The 11,354-nt window shown below is 37.6% G+C and overlaps 1 protein-coding gene across 11 annotated transcripts in view; it reads left to right on the top strand.

Annotated features, from left to right (window-relative positions):
• The first annotated feature begins 644 nt into the window (after window positions 1–644).
• CFAP46 (cilia and flagella associated protein 46) overlaps window positions 645–11,354 on the top strand; it is an 80,377-nt gene continuing 69,667 nt past the window's right edge. For 6 of the 11 annotated variants that reach the window (XM_040605788.1, XM_040605785.1, XM_040605787.1 and 3 more), the window contains exons 1-7: window positions 649–889; window positions 1,445–1,569; window positions 2,537–2,668; window positions 5,069–5,133; window positions 5,679–5,843; window positions 8,922–9,045; window positions 10,441–10,535. In XM_040605788.1, the coding sequence (XP_040461722.1) occupies window positions 841–889; window positions 1,445–1,569; window positions 2,537–2,668; window positions 5,069–5,133; window positions 5,679–5,843; window positions 8,922–9,045; window positions 10,441–10,535 (755 nt within the window). In that variant the 5' untranslated portion in view covers window positions 649–840. Of the gene's footprint in view, window positions 890–1,444; window positions 1,570–2,536; window positions 2,669–5,068; window positions 5,134–5,678; window positions 5,844–8,921; window positions 9,046–10,440; window positions 10,536–11,354 lie in introns of all 11 variants that reach the window. The other 5 variants (XM_040605791.1, XM_040605792.1, XM_040605794.1 and 2 more) reach the window with 3 other exon arrangements.

The raw sequence follows: 11,354 nt of genomic DNA, 5'->3' as shown, positions 1-11,354 counted from the left end.
GTTGTGCAACTACTAGTTTCATTAAAATATATTTCTTATTCCTCTATATTTCTATTAAAATGATTTTATAAAATCAAATAAAGTTAATTAATTCTAACCATTAGCAAATCTGTAACAACAACATTTCTTAGCAATACTTTTATCGACAGGAAGCTATCAATCGTTGCCTTTGTTAACCGAGCTGCGGCTGTCTTGAGAAGTGATTTTATACATGGTGTGCTTAATAATGAAAGCGTGCATTACACGCTTAAATGCACTGATTGCTAGGGTAAGCAAGAGATCTGTGCCATGGCATCAGCCGCAGCAGTAACACTGCTAACAGCAGCAGCCTGCTTTCCCAGCGAAAGATGTTTCTACCTGCCGTGCAGGCCGCTACATCTCCCCTGCGCTCGTGTACGCCTGGTACCGCGGCTGTTTGCAGCGGGGCTGCTGCGGGGCGCTGCGGCTGCTCCTCCCGCGGCCGCCCTTGCTCTCCCGCCCGGCGCCGCGACTGGCGGCACCCCCAAGCCGGGGCTGCGGGCGCGGATCCCGCCGGGCAACCTTTGTCCCCCCGCGTGAGGCCGCCGGCCATGTCGTGGCGGCGCTGCTGGGATACGCGTCGGAGGGGCAGCGGCAGCCCTGGGAGTGGGCGGGGGCGGGGCAGCGGCGGGGGCGCGGGCGGCCGCCGTGTCTTCGCGTCTCCGGGCGGCAGCTTTCCGCAGCCGTTTCGGCGGAGCTTTCTGGAGGTGTCGTTGCAGAGAGCTGACCCGCGTCTCTTGGGGTGAAGCGTAGGCCCTGGCACCTGCGCCCCCCCCCGCGGATCTAGGCGCTGCGTGGGGAGGCGCGGCGGGCGGCGGCGCCATGGACGCGGTCGTGAGGGAGCGGCTCTTCGCGGCAGAGCGCGGCGGAGGTGAGGGGCCGGCGGCAGGATTCTGCCCGGCTTAAGTGAAATCAGAATCGCACTTTAAACACGGAAACGGCTCGATCTTAATCTGTTTTTCTGAATATATGGAAAACGTTATTTCTCTGAATGCTTCAAACGTGCTTTTCGCCTATGAAAAGAACTAACAGCTATAGTGTCCTTAATTTAATCTAGTTTTCTTCCAGTTGAGTTTACTTCATATAATAGATTTAATGATCTGATAAATAATTTCTGTGTCAACAGAAAGCGAACTGTCGAGTTCAGGGGGTTGTGAATCGGGCCATCAGAGTGGTTCTTGTGTGCTAACATCAGTGATTTCAAATTGCCTCTCAAATTGCCAACTCTGAGAGAGAGTTAATACTTCATCTGGCAACTGTGGCAGACTTTGAAGGACATTTGATACTGTTTTCCTTAAACATTTGTAATTTATTTCTGTAAAGGAGAAGCAGGATGCCAGGTAGTTAATTTGAAATATGGTAGTTGTATCAGTCAACCTTGAAGCATGAATTATCTGTTACATTCTTTATTTCTTTTTTATTTCAGATGTTCAGGCTTTGAAGAATGCTTATGAGTTGATCAAATCAGCCAGTCAAGGAAAATCTGCACTTGATTCATCAGATATCTTCAGCACTGACTTACACGTTTCATGTGCTGAACAAGCACTTCAGGTTTGTAATTTAGGCACTTTATCTGTATTGAATAAAAACATTTATATGACATACTGTACTCACATTTACAGTTACTACTTACAAATACTCTCAAAAGTACTTCTGAAAAGTATTACACTTCTGTTTTGGGAGAACAGTTGTTTAAACATGCATTTTCAGTTAAAACTTGACCTTTAAATTACCACTTCTTTGTAGTCTGTGAAATATGGCTTGTGAAGTTTGTAATTAGACCAAAATATGGAAGGTATACCATAGTAATATGAAATAGTTTGGCATGTCTGCTTTTTCTCTTTATGGAGAACTAATGTTTGCAGTGTGGTTATGACTGCAGAAAACGTGTGTGTGAACAGTCCCTACTGGGCAGAAGAAGAAAAGGTAACATTCTTATTATGAAAAATTATTGCTAATTGAGCAGACTTCTATAAAATGTGGTAGAGGTTCCACATTTTGAAGGATTTTTAAGTTTTCAATCCATGGATACAGGTGATTGGATTTCAAGCAGAGAGTTTCTAATAAAACAATTACTTTTTTTCCCCAAGCTGCAAGCCACTCAAATTCTGTCGTCTGAAAATGCAGGTGCAGCACTGACATCCATATAAAATCCTGAAGGCTAATATTCATCCTTTTAAAAAAATTGTAGCCTTTATCTTAACAATTCTGTTAATGGCTATTAAAAAAGTAAACAATTTTTGTATACTGTATGTTTTGTATGACTGACTCATTAGCTTTGTTAAATAAAAGAGCTATTTTTCTGTACGTTTGGAATGATGAAAGTCTACCTTTAAGTTTTAATGAATCTTAATGGGTTTGTACCAGTTCTGATGTGCACGTTTACGGAATATTGTTTGCATACTGGTTTGCGGTTAGATGTTAATCTTTGAGTAGGCATGCGTTTTTAAAAAGTAACAGTTCTTAATTAAGTATTTGTTGCATTTTTTAAATATTAAAATGCTTTTTTTGGTATTAGCTGGGATATCGAGAAATGAGCAGTGACTGTCTACAGATGTATTTTAAAGGAGGATTTCCTAAAAACCAGTTTCTTGGTAGAGCGTATTTGTGCCAAGGGCAGCTGCACACTCCACTCTCTACAGATAATTTGGTGAGAAGTTACAAAGTTTGCATTACATTAATCCAATGTTTAAGAGTATTTCTTCCTAGGTTTTTATGTATTGCTTTCTATTATTTAAAAAAAAGGGTTATCAGGACTGTTGGAAAAATCAAAGGAAAATACATTAATGGGTAGTTTGGGAATAAACAAAACCTACCAACTGAATTAAATTAATATTGCTAATACTTTGGCAAGGAAAACAAAAGAATGCTTGCAAAATTTTTCAGATGATTGATTGTTTTAAAGTCAACCTTTTCACTTTTTGCATCAGTATGATACTTTCAGAGCAAATTTAGCTGTAAATGGTAAAACAATTGCCGGTTTTATTCAGGATCACGCTAAGCATTTCAGACTTACAGCAAACTGAGGAGTAAAGAGGCCCTTTGAGAGGTTGTGCAGTGCGTTTCTCTTCTTTGGCAGTGTTCTTCCACCACTGGATCAGTAACCTTTCCATGTAGCACTTTGGATGCGGATTTTTGAAATGAGAGATGAAGCTTTCTGGTAGCAACTTGGTGGGATACTTACGTTTCCAAAAGTTTGTGTGTGTTACTATTTGGTGACACTATCTGTACATGATGAGCAGTTTTTACTTCTGCTGAATTTAAAATGGAGTGGGATCTGTTTTATCTCTTTATCTCTTCAATATTTCATTTGTTCTCATACTGTGGTCAGTTTTGACAATTTGTCAATGATATCTGACCCCTGAAAAAGGCCTTAATAGATGTTTGTGTTATTTGTATTCACAAATTTTCCTGCCAGATGTTCTGCAGTTTCTTTGAATAATGTGTTTGAATTAACTTTAAATCTAGAATCTTTCCCCTGTTACGCTATCTGTACTTTCTCTGCCTTCTCTGAGTGCCTGTGCAGAATAACTGATCACTGGTCCCTTTAAATCTTCATACATATTTGAAAAGTGTTTTCTAATGTCCAGTTAGCCTTTTATATTTCTAAATTAAACAGCCTGTTCTGTGATGTTTTCTAGATTTTGCTGTTTTCTTCTTGACTTTTGCTAACTTCTTAGAAGAACCATCCTCGTACGTGCAATCCTAACTTGGTTCCTTGTGCTGTGTATTGTAATGATTTTAAGATGCATATTGTATCAGTTGTAAAATTTCTTCCACTCCTGTGTTCCTAGATCATCTATGACGATAGGAGTGGCACAGCATCTCATCCTGTATGACTAGTAATCATCATGCACTTAGAAAAGATAAATTTGTCCTTATTTTGATTTCTGTCTTAAGGAATCCCTGTTAGCCAATTAAGATGCTTATGTTCTTAAGGGCAAAGTACAAGACCTCCGAGGCTCTTGATCCTGATTTTCTCTTTATCTAGACAGTTCCCACTCATGGCTCAGTAGCTTTCTTATGCCAGCCTCAGAGTCCAGTAAATCAGTCCCAACTCTCTTGCAGTTTTTAGTTATTCTGTTCTCTCTCACTGTAGAGAGGCCTCTGGTGGCATCCTGTTCCTGCTCATCCAGTTCCACCTCCACTTTGCCACTTCCTCTGCATCTTTCTCAGGCTTTCAAAAATCCCTTTTTATGATCCATCTTCTTTACACCCTCCCTTCAGGTACTTGCACGTACTTATGAGATCCCCCCTGAGCCGCCTTTTCCGGTCTCAGCTCTCTCAGCCTTTCCTTACATGAGAGATGCTCCAGTCCCTTTATCATCTTTTTGGCCCTTTGTTTGGACTCTCTCACAGTGTCCATGTCTCTCTCGTACTGGGGAGCCCAGAACTGGGCACTACTCCAGGTGTGGCTTCACCAGTGCTAGGTAGAGATCTGGAAGGATCCATCAGCCTGCTGGCAACACTCCTAAAGCAGCCGAGGACACGGTTAGCTGCCTTTGCAGGAGGGGCATACTGCTGGGGTGTTGGTGTCCACTAGGACCCCCAGGTCTCCCTCTGAAAAGCTGCTTGCCAGCTGCTTTAATGATAAAAAGAGCATGCCTGACACACCATTCAGTTGTCAACTTCTTGTTGGAGCTTTTCTGAAGAAAATAATACCTCAAGTTTTTTAATGCAGCAAACCAATATTATTTCTCTTTCCTGGCTTTGCTCTTGGATGTTCCTGAGCTTTCTTTGCTAAGAGCTTAAAAGGTACACAGCTTTGCAAGTTTATAAAATTTCAGTCCTGTTAATTAAAGTTTGGTGGAAACTAATGAAACTGAAAACATAGCCTGAAAATTTGAAATAAGGAAAACATAGTAATAGGCAGTGCTACCAATTTTTAGTTATTCTGTTCTATGACAGCAACTTATTATGGCAGCACATTCTATTTGAGATTAATTTGAAAACAAAAATTACGACATGTGAACATACTGAAATATGAAAATAATTTACTGATTTATAGAAGCCATATCCAAGTTGTTAACTTTTTTTTGTTCTGTTGTAGGAGGAGTTTGAAAAGTTTGTGATGTTTTTTATGAAGGCTATAGATTTTGCTATCCATGATCAAAGGTAGGCCGTATTGATAGGATTAACTCTTTAACAGAGAAAAAGAATTACTGGCTTAGGTTTTCAGTTTGTCTTTTTTTTTTTTTTGTCATAGATTTTCATTAGGTAGTGTGGAGTTTTGTTGTTTGATTGGGTATTTTTTTTGCTTTTGTGGATTTTCCTTCCATTTTCTTATTGCGCTTCTGTAACTGCTGCGCATGCTGCAATAATATAAGAATAACAAACAGTCTTAAATAGGATGAATTGGGCTGTTTAGGGCTCATAGATACCTCTGAGCATTTCCTATCCTTTTATGTTTATGCTCTGTATAAGGAGAGCACCATGATAACTTATTTTAAGTAGTTAACTACTGGGTAGAGTGTAGTTGCAAAAGTTATCATGATCTTGTGCTGTATGTGTTCTCAGTTTCTATTCAGGATTGCTTCTTACCAAAACACATAGGAAAAGTTCCAATTTTTGCTTCTTAGAAGTGTCTTAAAATACTCGGTATGTAATTTTATGTTTATCTAAGTCCATGAAATACTAAATTTGTGATTCTTGTTTTTCAGATATTATTTTTTGATTTATAATGCCTCAGTTCTTTATTGGGAACTTGTGAGGCCATATCTTAAGCCTGGATTTCGCCATTTTCTTATTCCCAGCCTTTCTCAGATTGTTAAAGCATTAAACCAAACTGAAGAGCAAGATTGTGAATGGAGAGCGGAACTCATGATGTAAGCTTCATTGTGTTTTTTTCATGTGGGCATTCTGTAGTCCTCTTCTACATGTGGCTGCCACCTTAGGTAGTCTTTAATAATGTACATTTTACTTCTTTAGTTCTGTTGGCTACACTATTTCTATTTTGTATGTTTAGTTTTTCTAAAATAAATCTAAAGAAGGAATTTTAAAGCATCTGAACTAATTTGCAATCTCTGATTGCAGTTCATGTTTTAACAAGATAATACATTTTAAGAGAAAGAGCTATCTGTTAGATAATTTCAAGTCTTTGCTAGTGAGGACAGATGTTTCTGGATTGAGCAGCACATGTAGGCTAAGATATTTGTAAGTCTATGGTCAATATGGAAAATAATGCTAGAAAGCAGCCTAGTCAACACGCAGAGAGATTTTTTGCATCTTCAGTATTTAATTTCGGTGAAAGGAACAACAAGTAATATCCAAAACCTCAGTAAAAATAAATCTCAAGAAATAATATTGGTTGAGCAGAAAATAATTGTTAATGCGAGGCTTTGAGGTTTAGAATACACAGTGGAACTGAACCAAGGGTAAAGGTATCATTTTCACAAGCTATTCCAAAAGTTTTAAGATGAGTTCATTACATAGGTGCTATGTTGCTTCAAAAAAACCAAACCTGACAGATGATGTCTGGAATAATCCTGACAGATGATGTGCAGAGATACAGCGTATACTTTAGGCTTGCAAGGCAGTTTGGGTGGGAAGGGACCTCATGAGATGGCTAATCCAATGTCCTGCTCACAGCTGGGTCAGCTGTCAGGTCAGGCTTAGGACTTCATCCAGTCAGGTCTGGAAGCAGTCAAGGGTGGAGACTGCACAGCCTCCCTGAGCAGCAGCAACTTCATTTGACTGTCCTTATAGGGAGAAAGTTTCTCTTTATTACCGCTCCAAACATCTCTTGTTTTGGTTTACACTCACTTTCACTTCTCCTCCTGCTGTACACCTTAGTGAAGAGCCTGGGTCTGTTGTCTGAAAAGCGGATTTGTGGCCTGGTGTGCAGTAAGTCAGTTTTCACACACTCAGGGAGACATTGCTTATTTATTTCAGGTTTGCACAAAGCTGGGGGCTGAGTGGTATTCCACAAAGCAAGCCCACCAGATGGGACTTTGCATCATATATTTATACAGAGTTAGTAAGTTTCTAAATCTGTCCTCTTTACACTGATTGATTAGTAATTTACATATAATTATAATATCGTTACAGAACTATTTCTACCATAACACATGATCAGGCGGCGGGTTTTCACCTGGGCAAGGGTCTTTTTGACCTAGGGGTATGATTTTTAATATTATGAGTGTAGTTGAGTTAAGGATACAAGGACCCTGAGTCTTGCCAAGTTGGCAATGCTTCCTCAAAGTATCCTTATTAACTCTTTCGTCAAAGCCTAGTTATTCCAGTGTGTCCTTGCTCAAAGAATGGCTGTGTACTTTGGTTGCAGTCTAAACTTGTCAACTTAACATACACAAAGTGTATCTTGCACAAACCAATCAGACCATTTCTAATTTTCTGAGTTATCCTTCAACAGGTCCATCTTCTCAGTGATCTGCCTCCCTGTAGGCATATGCCTCTGTGACCTACTGTCTGTGCTCCTGTTAATACAAACCAGGATGCTGCTGGCTGCCTTCAGTTCCAGAGTACACTGGTGGCTGGTGTTCAGTTGGCTGTCCACCAGGACCCCCAGGTCCTTTTCAGTGCATCTGCATTACAGAATTTTTGAATGTTTGCACCAGGCACAGGGCCTGGAAGAACTTCCTGGTGAAGACTGAGACAAAGGTGGCATTGAGTCTCAGCTCTCATCTTCTGATTTTAAGATTATAAGGAACACAGAAAGTTAGAAAATAGAAATTTTTATAATACCTGATTCTGCTAGTAAATTAATTTGTTGTTGGTAATTTTACTTTTAGAACTGCGGGGAATGTTTTTTTCCTAAGCAAGATTACAATGGAAGTCAAAAAACCCCCACAGTCAACCCAATACGATATTGGTACTATCATGCACATTTACACTATTACCAATCATTTTGTAATAATCTCATAATAATTGGTAATAAATGCTGTGTCAGTATCCATGTGTTACCATTCTTACATTTCCTGAGTAAGGGTGGAGCATAAACCTTGAGATGCTTCTACTGAGAGAAACAAGTTTTTATGTGCAAAAAGAATAGTGTCCCTGTAATTTTTCAAGGTCAACCTTTTCTCAGAGGTGTTTTGGTCTGCTGTTCTACAGACTGTAGACAGAACAGTTCCCGGTTCCTGTTACAATTCTGCTGCAGGTTTTTACTTTCTCTTTGTGAACTTTTCTGTTTCTTTGATCTATGACTGATGGTTTATTGCTCTGCAGCATTTTCTTTATAAGCTGAAATGGAAAGGAAATAAAAAATTAAATAACCTTTAGCATACCCTTGGGAACTTTTTGTTATCTAGAATAACATACATGCAGGTTTTTTGCACCAGACATACTCTTGATGAGGTATTGATGAGAACTAGCAAGTGCACACAGTGTATTTGTGTTATAAAACTAATGGTAGTATTTGGTTTTTCATACATTTTTAAATTTTTGAATAATTTTTATTATTTTTACTGTTGTTAGTTTATTTCATGGAATCACAGGCTCTTTTTCGGTTAAATCAGATAGTGTTGAAAAATCCAGTAGCTATCTTGCAGTTCCCATCATGAAGTTTTCTTTTGCTAGTTGGCTTTGAAATACTAGCCTTTCCAGTAGTTAAGGGAGACTCTTAGAATCCATCTCACAGAAATGTTTTTCTCTTACAACTTTAAATAATTAATTGTTTTAATTCCAGGTGTTCGGTTGAGAAAAGTTAGCAAAAAAATTTCCAAGATTATTTTTGTGATCTGCAATGAGTGTATGTTAACAGCTGTGTATCTCTGGAGGAAACAAAGATGTACAACTTTTGTGTTGATTCAGTCCTTTGTAACACTAACGGCTTATATTGCATTCAAGAGTGGTACCTTGAATATAGTCTCTTGAAAAAATATGAGTAAGAATTCTTTCAAGAAGTATTAATAAATACTTAATACAGATGTTTATTTGATCTGCAGGAATTTACTTGAGTGCTTCCTTGATGCTTCAAAACTGGAAGAAGCAAAAGAGTTTTCATCTACTGCAGCAATCTTTATTAAGGAAAACGTTCCAGATAAATACTCTCAAATATTTTCTTTAATGGTAATGCTGTAAAATTCTTTAAACTCACAGTAAGACAGGATCTGTCTCTACATTTCTTAAGATCATAGTTACAATTATTAAATATATTGTTTCCTTGTTTTAAATTTTGTAAACTACCAAACAGTACAGTAGACATGCAGAGATTTTTACAATTTTTATATTTTTGGTACTATAAGCTGAAGAGCTCCCTACTGCTCCATGTTGTTTTAATACAACAAAGTATCATCAGGATAACTGTTGCTGACCCTAAAAATTTGGGAATAATTACTATTAACACAGAAGATGTAGCGGGTGCAATTTAATTTAAGTGCCTTATGCCACTGAGATCATATCTAGCATCTGTTGATTTTTGTTATGCTGATAAATACTTAAATGACCCAACTTGAATCCTATAAATAGTTCTGGGAATCGGAGTATATGACAAAGGCATGCAAGAAATGCAACCTATTAATTTGGGAAATAAGAGGGTGAAGACAAATGTGGCAAAAGCAGAAACAGGCAAATAAAACTTGGAAGTTGCATGCAGTCATATTTTCTTTCATTCAGCTACGCTGTCTGTTGTCCTTTTCTGTCTGCTTCCAGATCACTGCATTTCAAGAGTGTATGTTTATATTATAAAGTTCTCTAACATTTGAATTAAAACAACCAATAGACAACCTTCCAGTGGTGCAGTATTAATGAAGCAATAACATTTAGGCAAGCTCAAAATTACTTCTGTATTTTTTAGATGCAATATTGAGCAAAGCTATTTGAGAGTGGCCTTAAATAGAAGGATAAAGGAGGTCTAAAATTGTACTTGGGCTATGTGTTTCAGCAGGGCTACAGAATTATGATCCACACTATTGAGTGCTTTAGTAACAGCATACTTAAATCCTGCAAAACTTACTGTTCCAGTACAGTTTAGGTAATCAGTATTGACTGCTATGGGTACTCGGCGTGAGAGAGTCAGAAGAAATGCTGTGCACACACTTAATGTGTAACTACAGTTAAATTGGGGTAACTACAGTTTATTGTCATTTCTTCGTAAGTTTTTGTTACATATAATTTATAGTTACAGATAAATTTGAATAGGGCTCGTTTCTCGTAGCTGGATGAGATGATTTCAGAACAGTGCTATCAAAAGGTATTATTAAAAATGCATTAATTAGAATTCTAACTCAGGTGTCATTCCACATTTAGATTTCTGCTACTTCCTCTAATCCTCCCTACGTGAAGATAAGTATAGGTCTACTAGGTGATCTTTGTGTTATCTATGGGAATGACATAGATTATCATAGTAGCCTGCCCTTAAAGTCCATGATGAAGTCTACAGTCAACATACCTGCTTTATTTTAGCCCTGTTGAGTGTCTGTCCTTTCTTTGCTTATTTAGTCAATAATTAATTTTTTATTTTAGGTATATCACAAACTAATGGATATTTCCCAGTTAGAGAAAGAAATACAAAACTCCATCCATTTTTCACTTATTTATAAAATGCAGACGCTAAAACTGTAAGTATTAAGAAGTATCCTTCCACTTGTACTTTGATGCTTGATATTACAGAGGTAGGGTCAAGTTCTTTTATCTTGTATGCCAGTACAAAAATCTGCACAGATTAGTTCCTCAAAAGGAAAATTAAAATGATGGCTTGGGTAGTAACTGTCAGACCTGTCTAGAGAACAGCCCAGCTGAAAAGTGAGATAGTTCTTTAGGAATGTAGGGAGTAGTGTGTTATCTTAATATTCTCAGATGAAAGAATTTAAGAGACTGACATTTGTGTATCCAACAGATTGTGGTTTGGTACACAAGTCATGTATAAGAGAGTAAAGATGAAGTGGGGAAATCACACCTAAAATATAATGCATGATTTGCGAGGTTGGAAAGCATAACACTTCAAAAACTTTTTAGATTTTAAAGGCATAAAACAATTTTGAAAATTAGACTTCATAACAAAACCTCATTTAATTTTTTTTAATGTCTCAATGCTTCCCTATTTTAAAATTACTAATTCTTAGTAACAATGGATTAATTTATGTTCTTGTAAGAAATCAGTTTTGCACAGCATTTTTCTTTGCTTCTGGAATAAAATTTACTATCTGAAACATTAATTCTTATGCTGGAATGTTCTTTGTGATTCATATCAGTCTGTCTTGAGTAACTTACTTGACATACTGAAGTAGGTTTTGTTGACTTGATTTTTTTCTTTTATTATTTTATTTGGTATTTCAAAATCCAAGTGATATATTGGACTAAGAGCTGTCCATTCTAAAGTTAGGAGAGTTATTTCAAAAATTTAATGCAATAATATTTCTTGTGAAAAATAATGATCA

The sequence above is a fragment of the Falco naumanni genome, chromosome 9, assembly GCF_017639655.2.
Source record: "Falco naumanni isolate bFalNau1 chromosome 9, bFalNau1.pat, whole genome shotgun sequence".
Classification (NCBI taxonomy): domain Eukaryota; kingdom Metazoa; phylum Chordata; class Aves; order Falconiformes; family Falconidae; genus Falco; species Falco naumanni.
The sequence above is the reverse complement of the archived record's forward strand: the minus strand, read 5'-3'. Positions and strand labels throughout refer to the sequence as shown.